Genomic DNA, 23,069 nt, shown 5'->3' with positions numbered 1-23,069 from the left:
CCTATTATTCTAACACATAAAGTTGAAAAGAAACTGACAAACTGGAATGTTAAAAGCAATTATTTTTCATATTTTCTCTTTCTTCTCTGGACACATGGGGGTGGAGTCAGGATAAAGGTTGTGACAAGCATAACTGAACTCCAAAGGGAGTTCTGGCCATCACATTTCAAGGGACTGAACAGCTTTTAAATGCTTTCCCTCCATTGGAAATAATGAAGGATAGGGGCACCTTTTTGGAGGGCTCACAGCATTGGAACCCTAGGTCCAATCATTTTGAAACTTGGAGGGTCTCTCGGGGAAAGGCATTGGATGCTATGCTGTAAATTTGGTGCCTCAACCTCAAATAACAGCCCCCCCAGAGCCCCAGATACCTGTGGATCAATTCTCCATTATTCCCTGTGAGAATTGGTCTTCATAGAGAATAATGGAGTGTCCAGCAGACATTTCCCTCCCCCCACCCTGTTTTCTGATGACCCTGAACTGGGGGGAGGGTCTAAAAACCAGGGGATCCCCTGCCCCCACCTGGGGATTGGCAACCCTAACAACAACTCTTGAGAGCAGTTTGGTATAATCACAGTGGTTAAGTGCGCAGTTTCTAATATGGGAGAATTGGGTTTGATTCCCCACACCTCTTCATGTACCTGCTGAGTGATCTTGGGTCAGTCACAGTTCTCAAAACATCTGTTCCTCTCAAAAGCAGTTCTCGCTGTCTGCTGGGCGCTTCATTATTCCCTATGGAGATCGATTCCCATAGGGTATAAAGGAGAATTGATCTGGGGGGTATCTGGGGCTCTGGAGGGGCTGATTTTTTAGGTAGATGCACCAAATTTTCATCATAGCATCTGATGACTCTCCTCAAAATACTCTCAATGTTTCAAAAGGATTGGACCAGGGGGTCCAATTCTATGAGCCCCAAAAGAATGTGCCCCTATCCTTCATTATTTCTAGTGTAGGGAAGGCATTTAAAAGGTGTGCAGTTCCTTTAAATGTGATGGCCAGAACTCTCTTTGAAGTTCAGTTGTGCTTGTCACAACTTTGTTTATGGCTCCACCTCCAATGTCTCCTGGCTCCACCCCCCAAAGTCCCCAGATATTTCTTGAATTGGACTTGGCAACCTTACCTGAGAGTTTAGGCTAAAAGGAAGGGTAGATATTTTGAAATAAACAGAATTGCACCTGTACTAGGTAGAAAAACAACAACACAGAATCTGCTTTTTAAAAAGGGGGTTGGGGGTGGGGAGACTTCTGCCTAGAAAAGAATCAGCCCTGCAATCTAGCACTGTTTCATGAAGTGTTCTTTAAACTGTACTAAAGCAAATTTAAATAAGATTAGATAGAAAGCCAGGAGGTACACATTATCATGATGATTATCAGAGAGGAGTGCACGGGGATATTGCTGTAAAACAGAAAGGAAATGGTGAATGTTTGCTCTGGGATATTAGTTTATCATCCAGCTAATATGTTAAATGCAACCATAGGGTTTATTTTTTTCCTTTTTTCTTTTTTTCCCCTGAGGCTTTGCTTCAGTTGTTGTAAGAAGGAGTAAATTGTAAACTAAATGTGCCCTTAAGACTGTCAACCCAAGCTGAACTTCATTAGATTATCCTTTGTCTTCCAGGGAGCATATGAGAGTTTAAGCAATTCCCGTATAGAACGGTTCAGGTAAAGTAATAGTGCATCTTGTACTTGTTACTTGTTTTTAATAAGCTTATTGTAAGAGCTTATTCTTTGAAAAAAAAACCATAGGGAAGAGCAATAAAAGTTATGAGTAGGAGTTTATGCTTGCTAAAAAGTCTGTGTTTCCATGTCTGTTTTTATTATTGATCAACAGATATTTTTTGGGAGGGAGTGCTAATGCTGTTTTGATTCAGATATAGTTCTTGTTAACAGAAAGAGGACTACACTTCATTGATGTTTTGTTATAATAGGGCAATATGCTATTCAGTTTCTCATTGTAAAGGATTTGTCTTTACTCTTTCCATGTTGATATTTAATTTATTATGGTCTTTTACTAGGGTTGCCAAGTCCAACTCCAGAAATATCTGGGGACTTTGGGGGTGGAGCCAGGAGACTTTGGGGGTGGAGCCAGGAGACACTGGGGTGGAGCTAGGGAGGAGGGGGAAAATGGCGCCGGGGAGTGTGGCGAGCCGCCCCGTCTCGGAGCGGGCGACGCCGCTGCCGCCTCTTCTCCGCTCGCCAGAAAGGGGTGGGAGATTGAGAAAGAAGCCAGGAAGCTGCAGGATGTGGCTGTTATTACCGCCTCAGCGCAGGCGCAAGCCGTGAGTGTACAAGAAAACTTTTTTGCATCGCATGCATGCCCCGAACTTCACCATTTTGCCATCCCCTTGTGGTCTTCTCATAGCGCCCTGACCTGACACATCCGGGACTCTCCCATCCCGGAGCGGGTGACGCCACCGCGCCACTGCCGCCCCCTCCCCGCCCACCGCAGCTGCTCCTCTGAGATGGGCTCAGCCTGGGCCCATCTCGGAGGAGCAGCTGCGGTGGGCGGGGAGGGGGCGGCAGCGGTGCGGCGGCGTCACCCACTCCAGGATGGGGCGGCTCGCTGCGCTCCCCAGCGCCGTTTCCCTCCCTCCCCCCGCTTCCGTTTTTTTGGGGGAAATCCTGGGGTCCCCCGCCAGGGCGGGAGGGTTGGGAAGCCTATCTTTTACATATATTAGTGCATTCTGAATTGGTTTCATGAAATATGCAAAGTAAACTATGTATTTGTTTTCTGGTTGCCCCTGAAGAAGAATTTTTGGACTTAATGTGCTCTGGGGTCCTAATAAACTGAGATCTGAGGTTTTCTCTTAGGAAGAAATTAAATTAATAGTTTATAGATTGTTAATTACTTTTATGTGTTCTGTTATGTTTCACTTTGTAAGATGCTGAGCAGGCTCCCTGGAGAGATTATACAGAAATCTAATAAATAAATAATGGACATTATAGTTAGTTTTATTAAAATACATTTGTAGCTGCTGAAACCGTGATTTGTAGAGGGAAATCTTTTTGTGGGAGGGGAGGAGCTTCTTGCCCCTTGACCATTATGTCATTTTCCTGGTAAAAATTGCTGCCTTCAAGTTAATTTTATATCTATTTGGGAAAATGTGTATTTTTGGCAACTGTGTGACACAGCGTGTTGGACTGGATGGGTGTGACACAGAGTGTTGGACTGGACTGATCCAACATGACTTCTCTTATGTTCTTATGTTACTGTTTGTTATGCCCACTGAGGTAAAAGCAGTTTGGTAGAAATGAGTCCTCTGGGTGAAAATTGCACAAGGGGAAAAGATAAATTCATCTCTCTCCCACTTTCAAATTATAGTTCCAGTGGTTGTACATTCTACTAAAAAACCCAACAACATTCTGAGAAAGAACCACTGAACTACATTGAATATATCTTCCAGCTGGATTAACAAAACAAATCCTGCTTGTGTGAAAATCCTTTAATATGAGAGGCTTCTGGAGTGCTTTTTACAACCCAGCCCTTTATGGTGGCACAACCTGCTGACTCACTGGGGCTCTTGGCTCTTCCACAGGTAGCAGGCCTATTTACACAGGTGCTAAAAGGCATGAGCTAAAAGACTCTTGACCTGTGGCTCACAGCCTGGGGACCAGATGAATGTCAAACCCTGGATGTGAGAAGCTGCTGTGGACTGGAGAATCCTGTTTCCTGCATGTGAAGAAAATCTGAGCTTGGGCCATCATTTTATAAAGGAGGGACAGTAAAGGGGTATGCCTTTTTTTGTCTGTCATACATCAGGTGAGAGCTGGCTTAGTATTTTTGCCTTGTCTAGTGCCAGGTGGGAGCCAATCTCTGGACTTGTTTGTCCTATCTAGATCCAGGTGACAGTGGGTATCTAGACTGCTTGTCTTTCAGTTTGGTTGCCTCTCTTTGTCTCACTTGCTGACTGGGGATGTGTCTGGGGTGGCTGAAAGGGGGTCATGCCATGTCAATAGGGTATTGGTAGGGAAAGATATGGTGATAGGAGAAGAACAAGACAGGCAAGGGGAAGGGGAAGGGGCATCAGATATTTCTGTGTGGTTGCCCTTTCCGGTTCTTCTAAACAGGGCGATGTTGGGGACCATGTCAACATCCTTCTGGGCTATATTTTGCTTTTAAATGCCAAGTCAGGTCTCAGCGGTGCTTGCCAGATCAGCTCTTTCTTTCAGAATTATATCTGGGAGTGATCCATTGGAACTTTGAGCATTGCACATTGGACCTAAGAAGATAAATACTGTGCCATTTAGGGTTCCCCCCCAATAGACTACATATTTTTTCCCCTAAAATAATGATAAGACTTTTTAATTTCTGGTTGTTTGGGTCCATATTTTATGTATATTCAAATCCACAGGCAAATGAAAAAATTAACATCTTGTTGAGTTGTCCATCTTGCATCTCAAGAATATTTGACACCACTTACTCCACAGGTGAACATCTCAGTATGAGTAAGGTAGCTATCCCAGTTACATTTTTTTCCAAAATATTAAAATTGTTGTTTCTTAGTAGACATATAGATAATTATTTCTGCCCCTACACTCATATCAGATCCATTCGGTATATGATCAGTTTTTATGTATATCTTTGTTAAATTAATGGAGTGCTCAGTTTGAATTATACCACTGAGGAATGCTTACTGCCCAAATGCATTTGGTATTGGTTTTTGCACACTGAGACATTATGTACTTTTTAACCTGTATTTATATGAATGGACACTTGTCTTTATATCGGGATTAGGTACTTATATGCTTAACCATAGGATTGTTATTTTTAAATGATATTTTAGCACTTATTATTGTATTATTAAATTATATATTATTATTTTGAACATATTTTGAACATTTGCGCTAGATGAATATTTGTATTTTGCATTTATTGTCTATCTATCTCTATCTATCTAGTACTGCTCATACAGCTATCACCTTAAGCAGAGGTTTTGGTTACCTTTCTCATACAGAGTTGTGCTTTTCTCCCCTTTTTTAGTTGTACTGAAGATGATGGGGTAGATAAAGTCTTGTTGGCTGGTGCGTGGGAAGGAAGCAGGAAAATGGGAGAGTTTATGGGGGGTTTCAGGAAAGAGAAACAGGAAGGGCAAGGAAATATTTTTGGTTGGCATGCATATATGTATTATCGGAAAGAGAAGATGGATGGTTTTTTCTCACACCATTATATAAGGAGGAACTTGTTGAATACATGGAAAAAATATAATAAATATGGTGATGAGAGAAAACCACTTTGGATAGTGCCAACTGAAGTTATTAAATTGTCTCAAAGTCCACGAGAAGAGAAATATGTATCATACGAACAACTGCTAAAATTTCAGGGAGGTAAAGTTGAAATGAAATCAGCTGAAGAACTGCAAAGAAAATTTGATTGGTTTCAATTGCTTCAGATTAAAAGTTTGGTGGGAAAAGATATTAGAAGTACAGGTATAAGATTTGAAAAAACGGAAATGGAAAAAATGCTGTTGGGTGAAAATGAAAAATTGATTTCAAGGACTTATAAGTTGCTATTGAAATGGTCTACAAAAGAGAAGGTTGTGAAACCTCAAATGATTAAATGGGCGATAAACTTTAATAAAGAAATACAAATGGAGATGTGGGAACACCTATGGAAGAACTCTATGAATATTTCAACGTGTTATAATATAAAAGAGAACTGTTTTAAAATGCTGTATAGGTGGTATATGACACCCAAAAAACTAGCAAAAATGAACAATCAAGCTTCAGAGAGGTGTTGGAAATGTAAAAACCATGAAGGTTCTTTCTACCATATGTGGTGGTCTTGTGAAAAGGTGAAACAATTTTGCCTAATGATTCAACAAGAGATTTCAAAAATCTTGGGATATAATATTAAGAGAGCACCGGATGTCTTTCTGGTGGGATTACAAGTGGAAAGCTTTCCGAAGCAAGACAGGACATTGCTGTGGTATTTGCTTTCAGCTGCAAGGACATTGTATGCGCAAATGTGGAAGCAAGATAAAATACCAGAAAAATGGGACTGGATCTTAAAGGTTCTTAATTGGAGTGAAATGGACAAACTTACTAGAATCTTAAAAGACAGTAACCTGGAGAAATTTAAAGAAAATTGGAAGAAATTCCAAAACTATGTGGAAATACAATGGAAGGTGAAGAGCCATCTAGTGGTTTTTGATAATATTAACTGAATTTTAAAAAGAGAAAAACGACTGTGATTACTGAGTATTGTTTTAGGAATGAAATATAAGTAGCTGAGTTTAAATAGTAAGTCCATGTGAGTTAAGATAAGATTAAGATTTCAATAATTTTTAGTGATGATTTAATGACTACGAAATCTTTGTTCAATGTTTAACAAGTAATAATTGAATTTTTAAAGTACAAAGGAGAATAGATTATGGCTAGCTGATTAAATGTGTAATATTGGTAATTAAGTAGAAAGTATTAAGTAAAGGAATAAGAATAGTAGTTATATTGGAGTTAAGATAAAGTTAAGTGAATGATAACTTTTAGTTAAGATTCTATATATGGGAATTTTTACTTTTAAAACATTTTTAATTTGTTCTGTATACCAGCGAAGGTCACAATTTGGAGGGGGGATGGGTGGGAAAATGTGTAATGTATTGATGAACTATATTTAGATTCTGATAGTAGAATATTTTTCAATATATTGCAAAATAAAATTTTGTTATCCAGAAGGAAAGAGAAACAGGAAATAATAGAGGAGGCTAAAATAAGACACCCCCTGCAAGTCTGTGCGAGTTCCCATTTGTCATGTTTAACATTTTTTCTTTGTTACAGATTTTATAAGCCTAATCTTATTATATTGCTTATTAGTTCTCACAGCCTATTCATATATGCAGGGCTTTTTGGTAGAAAAAAACACAGCAGGAACTCATTAACATATTAGTTCACACCCCTTGATATCCCTGGAAATATAAACAATATAACGATAAATGTTTTCATCCATGGCCTCAGGGCTTTACAAACAAAATTTCTTCAGGGCAGTGTACAGCCCGCCTTGGGTCTGACATGCGGGACACCTATTTAATGGGTGGGGGTGAGAGGAGTAGTTTCTGTGTATGCGAAATAGGCCTCTGGATCCACAGAACAATTTGACCAGACTAATTGGTGGAGATCCTCCTTGGAAACAATTGGGTGATTATTCAATCTCAGTAAACTTTCCACCCAGGGTTGTTTCACATAGGCACTTTTATCACTTGATTTGTCTGTTCCTGTGTGCACACACTTACATGTGCCACATCCAAGGGTGGAATTCTAGCAGGACCTCCTTTGCATATTAGGCCACACACCCCTGATGTAGCCAATCCTCCAAGAGCTTACAAAAAAGAGCCTTGTAAGCTCTTGGAGGATTGGCTACATCAGGGTATGTGGCCTAATATGCAAAGAAGCTCCTGCTAGAATTCCACCCCTGGCCACATCTAACCCAATAGATATGGGGAGAAGAAGGATGGTACAGGAGTGAGGTAAAGGGCAAGGCAACTGATAGCTATCTGAAGAAGTGTGTATGCACATGAAAGCTTATATCCAGAATTAAACTTTGTTGGTCGTAAAGGTGCCACCAGAGTCAAACTTTGTTTTATTGTTAGATCCTGGGTTTAAGAAAGCATTCTAAAAAGCAGAATGGACCCCTAATCTAGTTCTGTCCCTTCCCCCTGACATGATTTCTCTAGGATGCTTACTTCCCTGGCAACAAAGACAAGCAAGACCATATTTAGAGAGGGAAGGTAGATAATTAAGTTTAGATCCCCTTCTCCACTCACGTAGCCAGACTAGTCAGCCAGACATAATACACACACAACAGCAAGATTTGCTCCCAAGAAAGCCTGTGTAGCATCAAAGAGCATTAAAAATAAACCATTTTAGTAATATCTTTTCAATATTTATGCTAACACAAAATGGTGATGGGGAGCTGTATTTTAAACATTGAAAAATAACTTGGGAAGCAAGGGAGATTTATTGCCTGGGCACCAGGTTGAGAACCAGCCACTTACAGGCTGATGCAACTTAATAAATATTTTTTAAAAATGCAATAAGAGCACTGAAATGGGGGAGGGCAAAGTGTCATGGGAGGGGGGGGACTGCAAGGCTTTCCTGCTGATTTGTTGAGATACTTGGGGCAACAAGGACAATAGAGAGAGCGATGGAGAGCATGCATACAGATCAGAGTTGCAAGCTGGTGGGGCTGTTCTTTGTCTTCCCTACTCCCCCCCCCCTGCGCTCTACCTTCTCCATCTCCTGATCCATGCTCTGCAGTTGCCGTTGTGAGGCAAGTTGTTGCTGGCAGATTGAAGTCCTGAGCTCTTCCTGGCCAATGGAGCCAAAGGACCTGAGCCCAACTCCTTCCTCCCCCAGTAGCAAAGCAAAGAGCAGGTATTGGTGACCCCATCCCAACCCGTGCTGTTTGCTCGCTCACTCACTTGCTTGTCCAACTTACCTGGCTGGTGGCATCAATGAGACCTGGGCTGCCTGCCTGCACCACTCATCTGCATTCCTATTCCTCACCTAGGAGCACCGATGCTGATGAAGGCTATAAAAAAAAAGAGGGGTTGCATTGGTAGGAGAAATCAGGGGAAACACAGCGCCTGGCATGGAGGTCTCCAGCTGTGGCTTCCATATTAGAGACTAATGCTGGAACATCACAATGACTGCCATTTTGTCCCCTGTGGCCAATTCTTAAAAAGCGTGGGTGGGGGTTGAAACTGGGAGATCCTCTGCCCGGACCTGGCGCCTGGCAAGCCTAGGCTGGTCTGTGAAGCTCTGAGCAGGTAGATTCCTGGGCGCTCTAGCTGCTTCCTTGGTGCCTGAGTTGGGAGTCAAGGCTCTTTTTGAGCAGGAGCTCTGGCCAAGCCAGCTAGAATGGTGTTCTGATGCTTTCCAGCTCCAGAAAAGCCCTGCTTATATGATGCTTTATTGCATTGGTGACAGGGACTTGAAAAACAGTTTGGTTAGCAGCTATGAAAACTAACTGTGGATATTCCTTTAATTTCATAAGTATGATAATTGGCTATATTCCAAGTGTGTGGGTATTGACAGTTTTCAAGAAGACTGGATCCAGCATGCTGCGATTAGTCAAAAAGCCAAGGACCACACTAGGGAAAATAATAGACAGCAATGTGGTTTGCACTGAAACAGCTGCTGAATTTATTTCATAATACAACTAGCTTTAGTTTTGATCTTCAAAAAATCAGACTTATGTTTTTTTAAAAAATGCCAAAAGAACTGAATGCAAATTTCCTTATGTCCCTAATAATAATACAAATTGATACAAAGTTTGTCCTTTAATCTATTTTAGGTTCTTTTCTTACACCAAACACTAAAGCATAAAAAAGAGACTGAATGCTGATTTCACCACCCCAAAATGGCTGCCACAGGTGGTGGGCCCAAACTCAAAATATCAAAGTATAACTCTGATAGCAACTTTTGAATATGAGAGCCATCATAGGCTTGCCAATCCCCAGGTCCCAGTGGCGGAATCCTCCAGTTTTTCTGGCTCCTTCCTGCCCCCAATCAGCTGGATGGTGGGGGGAAGCCCCGCCCCAACAGCCACCATGTACCTTTCCACTTCAGAAGGCTTAAGAAGACACTTGGAAAGGCTTGCTTTTCAGATGGTGTCTGTGCCTTTAAATCTGTAGGAGCCAGGCTGAATGGGGGGGCGGGGTGAGCCATCAGAACAACATGGTTGCTCCCAGTGAGCTGTGAAATTGTAAGAAAGAAAGGGAAAGCAGCCCAGACTCTCCATTTGTTTTACAATCTTTTCAGAAGCCATTTGCATAGTAAAGGGTAAACTAGAACCTTTGGTTTCCCTATGTTAGTCTGAAGAACTTGGAACTTCAGCAACTTGTGAGTAAATTGCCCCAGAGAGATAACACAAGTGTGGGATTGCAAACTGTTTATTTTGACTGCTCTGTGTGTGTCTGTGTGTGAGAGAGATGTGTAAATAGAGCATGCAGCTGCTTGGGGATGAGGAAATGAAGACTGTATTCAGGGGAACTGCACTGCTGTATTTTTATTTATTTTAGGGAATGTGAAAGTCTCCTGGTTCTACCCCCAAAGTCTCCAGATATTTTCTGAGTTAGATTAGGCAACTCTAAACTATCATGATATACTGGTTAGAATGTCAGATTAGGATCTGGCAGCTGATCCTCAGGCTGTCTTCTGCAGCAGTCCTTCTAAACTTTAAGTAAGCAAAGCACTTTACTGATAATCTTTACAAACAAAAATTCCCTTTTCCCTCCACAATAGTTCATGGGGGGAGGGGAAAAATTTGTTCATGTACATAGTTGAATAGTACATGTGCACCCCATGATGCTGAGAACAAACTAGGAAAGAAAGGCTGAGTAAAGAAGAACATGACATTGATGAGCCACCCGTGAGCTGTGCCCATGGACTTTCAACCCCGTGACTGTAGGGGAGAGGAAACTCTTCCAAAGACAAATAGGACAGTACTATCTGACAGGCTAGTGTTCCCTTTATCCCTCAGTCGCCCTCCCTCTCAATTTCTGTTTAACCATAAATAGCTAAAAAAAAAACTAGGTAGTTTATAAGGTTAATATTCAGCAAAGGAGCCCAGGAGCAGCCCTTCCTCTCCCTTAGTAATGCAAGGTGCATAAAGGCATAGCTGGTTTTAGCTCAGAGTCAGCAGAGTCAAGACAGTAAACTTCATTAAAAATAAAGGAGGGTGTTAAAAGCTAGAAAGGGGTTACATGAAAAATAGGTATTTTTCTTGGCATGCTTCCATACCTATTACAGTGGGGCTGAAGGGAGAAAAGATGAGGGTGATTGAGAGGTGACATGCATGAAAGAGATCTGAATGAGGAAGTAAATGAAATCCTAACAACCTAGCACACAGGCTTACATTCAAATTGATTCAGTCAGGTTTATATTTTAATTGATAACATTTCAATTGATTCAGACTATTAAGTTCCTATGTATCCCTCTAGAGGTGGCGCTATCTGGTGGATAAAAAGATCAAAGTCCAATGTTTCTAGCCAATTTCTTTGCAGGTCTCTGAGCAACACGCTTGTTTTCAAAACTGCAAAATCACTAGGAGCCCATTGGCAGGCAACAGTGGACTTTGTGTATCCTTTTTCTTTTCTTACTTTGCTTTCTTAATTCTCATTGTTTCTGTTTCTGTTTCCCATCAGGCAGAGTTCTAGCAATGATCTCTTTTCAGTCTTTGCTACCTCAGTCTATTTTTGTTCTCATGATGATCCTAAAGAGCTCTGCTTTGGATAAATACATCGCAGCTGTCTATGAGCATTCAGTCTTATTGCCAGAGACTACTGAAAGGCCTGTTTCTTCTGAAGATGCCTTAAAATTGATGAACAAAAACATGGATATTTTGGAAGAGGTCATCAAAAGAGCAGCAGCTCAGGTAGTGATGATTATGTTATGATTTTATATGTCTGTTGTTATGTGGCAGGAAGATCTTTAATTCTTCTTTTCTTGATAGGGTGCACACATCATTGTGACTCCTGAAGATGGCATCTATGGCTTTCGTTTTACCCGAGAAACTCTTTATCCTTATCTTGAAGATATTCCAGATCCACAAGTTAATTGGATCCCATGTAATGAATCACAAAGGTATTTAATATTATATGGGATTGTTCAACAACAATAACAAAACAAACAACTATGAAGGGCTCTGGTTTCATACACTCCAGTGGTTCAGTACTAAATTTTGGAACTTTCTGTATATAAAGGGTCTTCCAGACTGTACTTTTAAGTTAGAAATTCCGGGTTGGATCCAGACTAAATGTCCTCAGTGGGACAGAACTTTCTAGCATTCCCTTTCCCACTGCAGTCCACTGATCTCCCTGAAATGATGCTTCTGGTGGACAGAGGACTCTCAGGCACAGCACAAGAAGCTAACTGAGGTCTGCAGCAGGAAGAGATAATTATGTCTTTGCATGCAGAAGGTCCTAGGTTCAATCTCTGGCAACTCCAGATTAAAGAATATGGCAGTACGTGATGTGAAAGACTTCTCTCTACCTGAAATTCTGAAGAGCCAGGCCTTGAATTTAGCAAGAGCTGTGCTCTGCCATAACAGCTTTGCTTATCTCAGCAGGGCCTAGTGCAGGTACATCCTGTAAATGGGCAAAATTTATAATTGTTGCTATTGGTGCATGTGGGCCCCACCTTATAGAGTGGCCTCCCTGAGAAGGTTAGAAAGGCATCCACTCTCCTGGTTTTCCACAAACTATGCAAAACAAAATTATTTATCAGGTAGGACTGTACTGTAAAAATTGCAGTGATGTGGCCTATACTACTATATTACTGCCTATCACTGTAAGTATGGTCCGGGGTGGCCAAAGTTGCTTAACATAAGAGCCACATAGAATAAACATCAGATGTTTGAGAACCGCAAGACATGAACAAATATTACACACATATCTTTATAAAACTCTTACTACTTCCTTTGCACAGAAATATAAAATATGTATGTATGCACTTTATAACATGACCATACTAGAAGTCTTTAAAAAAAAGTTAGGAATAACAGTCCCCATAACATCATAGGGAAAGGTTAGGGAATTATTTTTTGTCACCAGTGGGAGAAGGAAATACATATGTCCCATATAAATTGCTGATCACCATTTGCACCACTATGCATCTCTCTCTGCCTTGAAACCAAGGCTGTGATCACACACACTAAATAATGCACTTTCAATGCACTTTCCAACTGGATTTTGCCAGTTCACACAGTAAAATCCAGTTGGAAAGTGCATTGAAAGCAGATTGAAAGCGCATTATTTACTACGTGTGATCGCAGCCCAAGACGAGTAAATACAGCTCCTACAAAAGCTCCGAAACTGGCTCTCTTGGGTCTTGTGCTCTCTTTCCCATTCTAGGTTATCAAATGACCTCTGTGGTGGAGAAGAGCTTGAAAGCTATTTTCCCCTCCTTCCCCACTTCACACACAGCAGAAATAGTTGTCTACCTATTAGAGGCTGATTGAGTTCCTGATGCTATGCATGCTTACTTCAGAGTAAGCGTGCATTTCCTCCTTGACTTTTGGGAGCCACATAATAATAATAAGAATTGCAGATTTATACCCCGCCCTTCTCTCTGAATCAGAGACTCAGAGCGACTTACAATCTCCTTTATCTTCTCCCCCCGCAACAGATGCCCTGTGAGGTGGGTGGGGCTGAGAGGGCTCTCACAGCAGCTGCTTTCAAGGACAACCTCTGCCAGAGCTATGGCTAACCCAAGGCCATTCCAGCAGGTGCAAGTGGAGGAGTGGGGAATCAAACCTGGTTCTCCTAGATAAGAGTTGACGCACTTAACCACTATACCAAACTGCCTGCAATATGTGTGAAAGAGCCATATGTGGCTCCCAAGCCACAGTTTGACCACCCCCAGTATGGTCCATACTAGGTAGTTTCTATACCATTTGATGCATCAAAAGTCTATGCTTTGTTTCAGTTTTGTTTGTGCTCAGATTTTTGTGGTCCAAACCCTATTGTACAGTTTGCTGGAAGTAACATACACTATCTGCCTTGAATCTAGCAGACTAGAAATACATAAATAATAATTACATGTTGATGAGATAGACAGACAGACAGACAGAATTTGTAATGGAAAACACATTTTTAATCATACCATAGACTAATTACAAACTAATTACAAAAGGAAGGGAAGGGAATACAGAGGCATTTCCTCCATCCCGTTTATTTTGTGATATATTCCATAAGCACATGAGCAAGAAATGGACTGAAAATAAACCTTTTATCAAGGAGGGCTTTGTAAGAAGTATCTTTCAATTAGGAAGGAAACTATAATAAAGAAAATATCATGGTTGTCAGTTAAAGGAAAAGGGAAAATACAAAAAGTATTCTTCCTCATTCTTTGTACATTTTTTAATAAACAATTCAGAAATCTTAATTAGCCTAGGATGAAAATGTAAACTATTTGGCTGTTGCTTCATAACAACAGAATGTAGACTGTTAGGCAAAATCAGCTGTTATAAACATACATAGTTCTACAGGGACAGTAAAGCGACTTATAGTGCTGTATAAAAGCTGAATACAATGGGAAAGGTGGCTGCTGGTTCTTCAGTCCTTGTAATGTCTAATGTTGCCTAGCCTATTCTCTGCTTTGTCTGATCAGTTTTCTTATAATTTAAGCAAAAGAGGCTGGTGTGTAGCACATGTTGTCATTAGCAGTTTAAGGATCATATTGTGGCCTACAGCTGCTAACAGTCCTCCATCTCTATTCTTTTTTTAAAATTAGATTTGGACCTGCCCCAGTGCAAGAAAGGCTCAGCTGTCTGGCAAGAGACAATGCTATCTATGTGGTTGCTAATATTGGGGACAAGAAGCCATGTAATCTGACAGACCCCAAATGTCCTAATGATGGCCGCTATCAATACAACACAAATGTTGTCTTTGATTCAGATGGGAAACTGGTGGCACGCTACCACAAGGTAAAAATAAACTGTAGGTTGGATCCAAAGGTGCTGGTCCACTAACATGAAGGAAGATACAACCCTTCAACTATGAAGGCCCCAGGTCATGAGGGCTCTACAGCTGAGTACCAGCACCTCAAATTAAGACTCCAAAATGAATTGACAGTCAGAAAACGGAATGAGAGTAATTCTGTCCTGTTAGTTAGCCCCAGATAGCTTTCACCAAAAGTATCACACTATTGAAGGTAGAAAAAGCAGTGGCCCTCCCAGCTAGCATCAGCTCCATCTTACCTGTATCCAGCTTCAGGTGTCCCCCCCCCCCCTTTCAGCCACCTGATTGCTGTATTCACTGGCCAGAGCTCATTTCACCAGATCACAAAATGGTATCCAAGGATGAAGGGTACATAAGTATTCTTATACTATAAAAATAGGTGTGGATGGGGGAAAAGGTGTAGAGAGAGTTCAAATGGTAAAGGAAATGCAGTATATGTGCCATGACTTATATGCAATCCCTGTCTGAGTAGGTGAGCCCTATAAATGCACATACTCAGTAAGATAGTAGAAATACTTTATGGGGAACAATTTAAAATTGTTTTTAAATTTAACATGCTAGCTTTTAATTTAATAAAAATTAAATAACATAAATCTTCACAATGCACCTTTAAGTTTATAAAATAGTTGTGTTTTCATTGAAATGCCTTCACGTTTCCTACATCTGTTATCTTTCAACAGTTCAATCTCTTTATGTCAGAAGTCCAGTTTGATTTTCCTAAAGAGCCTGAACTTGTGACCTTCAACACTTCCTTTGGGAAGTTTGGTATGTTCACATGCTTTGACATACTGTTCCATGACCCTGCTGTGACCCTGGTGAGCAAACTTAAGGTGGACACCATCCTCTTCCCTACTGCTTGGATGAATGTTCTTCCACATTTAACTGCTATTGAATTCCATTCAGCATGGGCTATGGGCATGCAGGTCAATTTGCTCTCATCCAATACTCATAAAACTGGAATGAAAATGACAGGTAATAGATATTTATAGCTAATTCCATCCACTAATCAAACTGAAACCAGTTGGAGGCTACCAGCTGACATTTTTAGTACCATTTGGAACCTCTGTATGGCATCCCTGACAATTTGATAAAGAAGAAACGCTGGATACTAGGTCTGGTAGTCAATCAGAGGCATGTGTTTGCTATTGTTTATGATGTGCTAAATCTGGTCCAAGAAAATTATTACTCCTCAGATCTAGGGATACAGAATCTTATCATCATGTATCTAGCCAGCAAATGGAAGGAGAAGAAAAAATGTATGTTCCCATATTCATTCATGTGCTCAAGTATGTGCAGCCTGTTGTTGTGCTTGCACATACATAAACACATAGAGCTGGAGGGAACTTCAAGGGTCATCTAGTCGAACTCCTTGCACAATGCATGCAAATTCACAACTCCTTTCCCCTCCGCACTTTCCAAATGACCCTTACTCTATGTCCAATGGAAGGCAAAAAACCTCCACAATCCCTGGCCAATCTCATCTGGAGGAGAAGTTCTTCCTGATCCCAAAGTGGTGATTAGTATTACCAGTTGTACATGTGTTTGTTTTACTGTGTTTGCTTATTTGTATATTTATGAATGTACTGTGATTTGATGTAGTGGGGACAATGCCTGCAAATCCATTCAAAGGAAGAAAACATTGTAAAATAATAATTGGTTATTGATAAAAAGCAGTTTAAAAAGAACAGCATAGGGAACATAGTTTTGTAAAGTGCTTTCCACTAATACCTCTTATGTTAATTGGTTGGTCTTTGCTAATAACGTAATGACATATGCCTAAAATAATCATAGGACACCACACAGGTCAGATGAAATGGCTGCTTGTCTTTCTGTTGTCTTTATCCTTTAGGAAGTGGTATCTATGGCCCAGGTGGTTCGCAGGCGTATTATTATGATGCGGAATCTGAGAATGGCCAGCTTCTGGTTGCAGAACTCCATTCCCACCCTTCTGTTTCTCCTACTTACCTACATACGGTTAACTGGAGCTTGTATGCCACAACTATCAGACCGTTCCCTGAGAATAATAATTTCAAAGGACTCATTTTCTTTGATGAGTTCACTTTCTCTAAACTCAACAGTCAAGTTGGCAATCTTACAGTGTGCCAGAAGGATCTCTGCTGCCATTTGAGCTATAAGATGATGGAACAACGAGAAGATGAAGTTTATGTATTGGGTGCATTTGATGGCCTTCATGTGGTCGAAGGAGAATATTACTTACAGGTCTCATTTTCTCAGGGGGAGGTTTTGATCATTATGATAGAAAGTGGAAATGAGGAGACAATTCTGGATATCATGCCCTATTTTTTAATTTAACCCAAAGTTAGGCACTTTCATTCCATTAATTTCAATTGGAAAGTTAAACACACTATGATTTAAATTACTGGGAATTACATGTGTGGGTGATCTGACCTGGATGGGCCAGGCTAACCAGATCTCATCAGATCTCTGAAATTAAGCAGGGTTGGCCCTGGATAATACTTGGGTGGGAGGCCACCAAGGCAGGCAATGGCAAACTACCTCTCAGTGTCTTTTGCCTTGAAAACCCTCCAGGGTAGCACTTTCCACCACCACATGTGTGAGGTCCATTTGTTGAATCAAAGTAAATTAAACTCTGCTTCAAGAAAGAGAAACCCACTGTTGGATTCTAATAGTTTGCTTTTGTGAATGTTTACACAGAAATAATTCCACTGATTTCAATAGGGGCTATTTTGACATAAATCTATTTAGGATTACAGTCTGAAACATTACTTCTCAACCACCATGAAAACCATCTTTGATTACAGTAAGGTTGACAGTACAGTTCTAAGCACTACAATTCAAATCCAAGGAATTCAGTGGCTTTAGTAGGGTATAATTCTATTTAGGACTACACTGTAGATTTGCTCTTTTGTTTCCTATTTTATTTGTCTCTTGATTAATGTGACATGGGCTTAGATAACACATTTGGCAATTATTATGCAACCATCCATGGAAATAAGTGGATTCACAATTTGGGTGGAAACCACAGTGAGATGCTTCCAGGGGTTGTTTTGCAGAAAAATAGGTGGTAGAGCTCATCCAGGGATTGTTATGCAGCTACAATACTATTCAATGGACACGGAGGTGAGACAGAACACGGACACAGAAAGGCTCAGGAGCTGTGCTCCTGTGAGCTCCCACTGAATCTGAGGCCTGGATGCTTCAATCAGCTGTTAATGGGAGAGCTTTATATGATGATGTCTACTGTATGTACAATAATGGCTGGCCTTTTTTCAAGCAGTCACTTTTCTGTAAATAGCAAGAGACAAGTAAATACATGAACTGGGCTGTGAAGTTTTTGGATGATCTCATACTTTAGAAGCAATATCTTAGCTGCTGGGCTGATAATAGTACTGGCTCCAACATCATACTGTGAAGAACAATAGTATATAACCAACCGTACTATGGCTGCAAACTGTTGTTTATGAAACAAATTACTTGGCTCCAAATGGAACCTTCTTCTGGTGCAAGCAGTCTTTCATGGTGGTAGAACATGCCTCCTTGGCTGGATCAGGAGTTTCTGAATCAATGGAAGACTTTATTACTAGTAGAACTGAACCTTTGGATCCTACCCACTAAGAATATGGAAGCTGTTTCTTTTTTACCTTGTTAAAAATTTAGTTCTTTTATTGAAAGTCAATCTTCCAATAGATTACTTTGTTCCCTTTTAGATATGCACATTGCTGAAATGCAGAAGTACTGACATGCAAACATGTGGAGAGCCAGTCACCAACGCTCTCACCCATTTTGGATACTTTTCTCTCAGTGGCACATTTAGCACTAACTACGTCTTTCCAGAAGTTCTGCTTAGTGGAGTTCAGCTTGCACCTGGAGAGTTTCAGGTAGGAAAATATTTCAAACCAAGATCTGTCACAGTTAACTAGAGTGACTGGTGTATTCTGAGGAAAATTATCCAGCTTCTCCTGTGTCTTGGATTACATGGGATGATCTGTGTATTGGCATGGAGGTCACTCACTGGTTTCACAGTCCTTCTCTAAAGCAAGTATGGTATTACAAGGCCTCAAGATCATCTCTAGGAGGGAGGGGGGATCTGATTTTAAAATACTTTGTTTTGTTGTTCAGTCGCAGTCGAGTCCGACTCTTTGCGACCCCATGAACAAAGTCACACCAGGCCCTCCTGTCGTTCACATATGTACTATTGCACTATTAAATTAAAGGTATCTACTTGCTCACTTATTTCTTCAAAATGCTGGTTTTCCCCAGAACAGGTTATTTGCTTTCCAATCCCAGTAGCCTGTTGAAAAATTTGGAACATGTTTTGCACTTAACACCATCTAATCTAATTACATCTGAAGTACAAGACTTTACAAACTGCAGATTATGGGCTTCTCTACCATAACCTGAAATTCTTTTATGTGCCTTGCCCTCCTGTTCTTTTTGAGTTTTGCCCTGAACCTTCATTAGCCAGATGTGAAGAGTTATCGGGAAATCAAAAACTTGCTCTTGTGTAGTAAAAAGGTATTACACAACTGGATTGTTTTTATGGATCAATATGGCTAATTGCAATTTTTATAGTTTATTCCATTCTTGTGTGGCAGCTTCTTCATAATGGATGTGAGTGTTTGTGCTGTGTGATATGTCATTAGTAAAATGGTCTAGTGGGTGATGCCTCCTCCAGTCCACAGTCAGTTTTTGGAGTTCTAATGACATCCTTATTTATTTCACTTGTATGCACATAACAATTTCTTCTATTGAAATGAATGGACTCTTATTCTCAAGAGCTCTGTAGGCACTATAAACCTCTCATGAATGCTGAACTGGACATGCTTTCCTTCAGTCTGTTATTCACATATAGTAAAATTACAATATTTTCAGTAAGTATATAACACTTGTACCTTATGCACTATTAACTGAATGTGTCAATGTTTTCCTTCATCAGGTTTTGAGTGATGGGCAGCTGATTAGTCAGAATGGTACATCAGAGCCAATATTAACGGTGACACTGTTTGGGAGGTGGTTTGAAAGAGATCCACTATGTGCAGAACAGGTTTGTCTGAGATGTTCTGGTCTGAGCATTTCAGCATTGTCATTACAATATTTACTTATTTTCTTTTTATTATTTCATATTATTATACTTTAATTCATAAATTCTATATCATCTTGAAACAACTGTTGCTTTTTCCTGATTGTGGCATAGTCAGTGTTGTTCCATCATATAGTAATGGTCACATTCATACCACATTTTGTGTTGTCTACACTTTTGGCTTGCTCAAAATAGAAAATACATTTTTAGATGGAAGTCAATGGAAATGTTTATTTATAGATATTTATATTTATAAATATTTATAGATACATTTCAAGCTATGTAAAAAAACTTACAACTGTTCTCTCTTGGAGGCCATATATAGTGAAGCTGTAACTCTGCCTACTTTATGCACTGAGGGAAAAGATGCAAGTTAACTAAAGAATATTATAGATTGATCTTCATCAGTATCTGATATCAGCAAGCCAACATTGCACTCTTATGATCTCTTCCATTATCTGGCTTTTCTAGAGACATTGGCAATATTTCCAAGAAAAGACAGAAATCTGATTTATTTTTTGGTGTCCTCTGCAATATAAGAAATGCTATTGGAACATGAGTAGTGCCAGCTTGGATCTCCTTTCTCACTGGGCCACAAGGTTTATCATACAATTGCAACCTCCAGCATCATTGTTTTGGAGGTTTCAAGGGCTGCTGAGGGAAATGAGTGGGTGGGAAAAAATGGAGTTTGCAGAAGTTCTTTGTTGTGCACTCCATGTGATCTAAGCTATTGGGTGTTTTCGCACTTACGTTTTACTGGCGCGACGACCCTCCTCACGCCGGCGGATCTGCAGTGATTTCGCACTAGAAGCGCCGGCGCAGCCCATTGCGCCAGCTACTTCCGTCGCTAAGCCAGCGCAAACGGAAACCGCCAAGAAGCAGGAAAACGTTTGCGCTGGCTTAGCGACGGAAGTAGCCGGCTCTTTGGGCTGCGCCGGCGCTTCTAGTGCGAAATCACTGCAGATCCGCCGGCGTGAGGAGGGTCGTCGCGCCAGTAAAACGTAAGTGCGAAAACACCCATTGTGATTTTAGTATTCAAAGTTGTCATTAGAAAAGGCATCAGTGACACATTCAAATAATTGTCTTTCATCACTAGAACATGTGTATCAGTAATCTATACTTTTAACAGCTTTGGCTAAGCCTGATGGAATCTTTCTTGATATTTGTGTTTGAATCTCTTTTCAATGGAATTCACCCTCCTAATTGCTGGCTGCAGAAATAATCTCCGAATTGTTGTTTTTTATTTTATGATTGCTAATCCCCAAGTTTTGCTTTTACAGACCCTTATCTTTCTCTTTCATTTATAAGATCTTTATTTACTATATTAATAAATGGTACTATGAATTTAATATGTAACTATTATTCTCATGAACACCATTATGCACTTTGTTCTTGTTTAGTATTGATTCATGCTTTCTATGTATATCCAGTAAAAATTATCTGACTTTCATAATGGCCCCTTTCCCTCACTAATAAGACTCCTTAGGCATCTTTTCTCACTAACAGGATTCCTTAGGAGTCCTCCTGATTTCAGCGGTGATCTAACTTATCCTCTGTTTTGGGGCAGCTTTGAACATTATGCATTCAGGGTGATCATTCCACACTGCCTGGTTGCATGTGGAATTTATTTATCCATCCTGACCTTTAATGGCATAACATACACCTTTAGACATATACAGAGTGGAAAAATAGGATTAATCATTTGAAATAAGACCAAACTCAGTTATAAATAAAAGCCCAACCATGGTGGCAATTGTAAGGATCTTCATTCGTTGGATGTAGCCTGTACAGGATTGGCTCACACTGTCTCTGCCATGCCATCGGCTGGTTCTGCTCTCCCCCGCCCACCGCCATCCCCATAAGGCAATAACCCCAACAGAAGGCCACTGACCTTTGAGGGAGACAGCAAGGATCTCCAAATTGCAACCTTTCTGCATGATGGGCTGGGATCCACGGGTGCAAGGATTTCCAGCTGCAGATCATGACTTTCTTATCTCCTTTCTCCGTAGTGACCTGAAAAGCCCCCCAAAGGCTGACGGGGAGCTTACTGATCAGTACTGCTTCTCCTCAGGGCCCGTTGTAGGAAGTTGGGGTGGGGGGAATGAATGCTTTCACTTGGGTGGGTGGGATGACAGCAAGGCTGGGGGACACTCACCCAGAGGCCTTTAGTTATATCTGTCCAGGTTGGTCGGAAATTCCTAAGCTATCACTACAGGCCTCTGAGGGAGGCCTTTCCTCCTGGGGAACCACTGTTGCCAATCTCCAAGTGAGGGCTGTAGAAGCTGACTGGGTGCTTTCAAACTAGCCTAACCTGCCTCACAGGGTTGTTGCTGTTCAGATCAAAGGGGAGAGAGGAAAGGAGAATGATGTAAGCTGATGTAATGGCTGACTCGTCTCTATTAGACAGTCTGTCAGAGATAGACTGTTGGTCTGAAAGGTCTCACTACAGGCCTCTGAGGCAGAACTCATTGAGGCCACTCCTGACTATGGCTGCCAGTTTCAGGTTGATGAGAAATTCCTGGAGATTCTGTGGTGGCATTTGAGGAGGGCATAGGAGCTAAGGCTTCAAAGTGGGGTCTGCTGGATCCAGGTCCTTGCTGTGGAACCTGGCTGAGTAATTTTGGACCAGTCGCAGACTTCCAGCCTAACCCACCTCACAGGGTTGTGAGAGGAGAATGATGCAAGCTGCTTTGATTCCCTCCCCAGTGGAGAAAGACAGCCTATATAGAGGCTGCAGGGAGGGGGAAGGAGATGGAAAGCTGAAGTCAGAGGGGCAGATAAAGGGAAGGAGATAGGGTTGCCAACTTCAGGTCAGGAAATTTCTGGATATTTAAGGGGTGGGGCCTGTAGAGGGGTGGGACCTCAGACAGGTAAAATGCAATTTCCTCCTAGGGAACCACTGGAGATCACTCAGATTTACAACTGCTCTCTAGATAGCAGAGATAAACTATCCCTTGAGGTGGGGGGGGGGAGTTAATGCCTTCACTTGGGTAGGTGGGAAGACAGCAAGGATGGCAGGCATTTGCCCAGAGCCTCCTTCTAGAGCCCGTTGTATTTTTTCTTTACAATGGGCCTTACTCCTAGAATATATATAATTACATATATAGTCATACATGGTCAGATTTAAAAAGTTTGCTACAGCCTTAGTAATCACCAATTTAGTATCATTCAATAAGTGTTAATAGAGGGACAGATTAGTACAGTAATCAGGAGACAAAGAGAGCTTTTCAAATAATTCCTTACGGAAGTTATCATACAAGGGATAGTCAAGCAGTATATGTTGAGTTGGTATTCACTCCTCAGGAACAGAGTCTTTCACACAGAGGTACTTGGTATCTTCCCTGTAAAACTTTAGAGGGGAATGCATTTAATCTGGCCAGCATAAACATCCTACAGTGACTCAGGATCATTAAGCCAATAAATAATGGGGCATCTTTCCATAAGAAACATCAAGACCTAAGGAGGCTTGGGAGGAAATGTAAAGGATAATTGAACATAATTTAAGTTTCTCCAAGTTTAGCAATCTTTGTTTAATGGATCTGAAGATATGTG

General features: G+C 40.9%; 1 protein-coding gene across 1 annotated transcript; it reads left to right on the top strand.

The window, feature by feature from the left end:
- The first annotated feature begins 11,016 nt into the window (after positions 1-11,016).
- Positions 11,017-19,595, top strand: VNN1 (vanin 1). The gene is made up of 7 exons (XM_060239571.1): positions 11,017-11,370; positions 11,449-11,579; positions 14,229-14,421; positions 15,136-15,427; positions 16,305-16,675; positions 18,145-18,315; positions 19,374-19,595. Exons 1-7 carry the CDS (start codon positions 11,155-11,157, stop codon positions 19,572-19,574), a joined length of 1,575 nt encoding a protein of 524 aa, XP_060095554.1. The 5' UTR covers positions 11,017-11,154; the 3' UTR covers positions 19,575-19,595.
- The last annotated feature ends 3,474 nt before the right edge of the window (positions 19,596-23,069 follow it).

This window comes from Heteronotia binoei, chromosome 1 (assembly GCF_032191835.1).
Source record: "Heteronotia binoei isolate CCM8104 ecotype False Entrance Well chromosome 1, APGP_CSIRO_Hbin_v1, whole genome shotgun sequence".
NCBI classification, from domain to species: Eukaryota; Metazoa; Chordata; class Lepidosauria; order Squamata; family Gekkonidae; genus Heteronotia; species Heteronotia binoei.
This window is presented reverse-complemented; position numbering and strand designations above follow the sequence as displayed.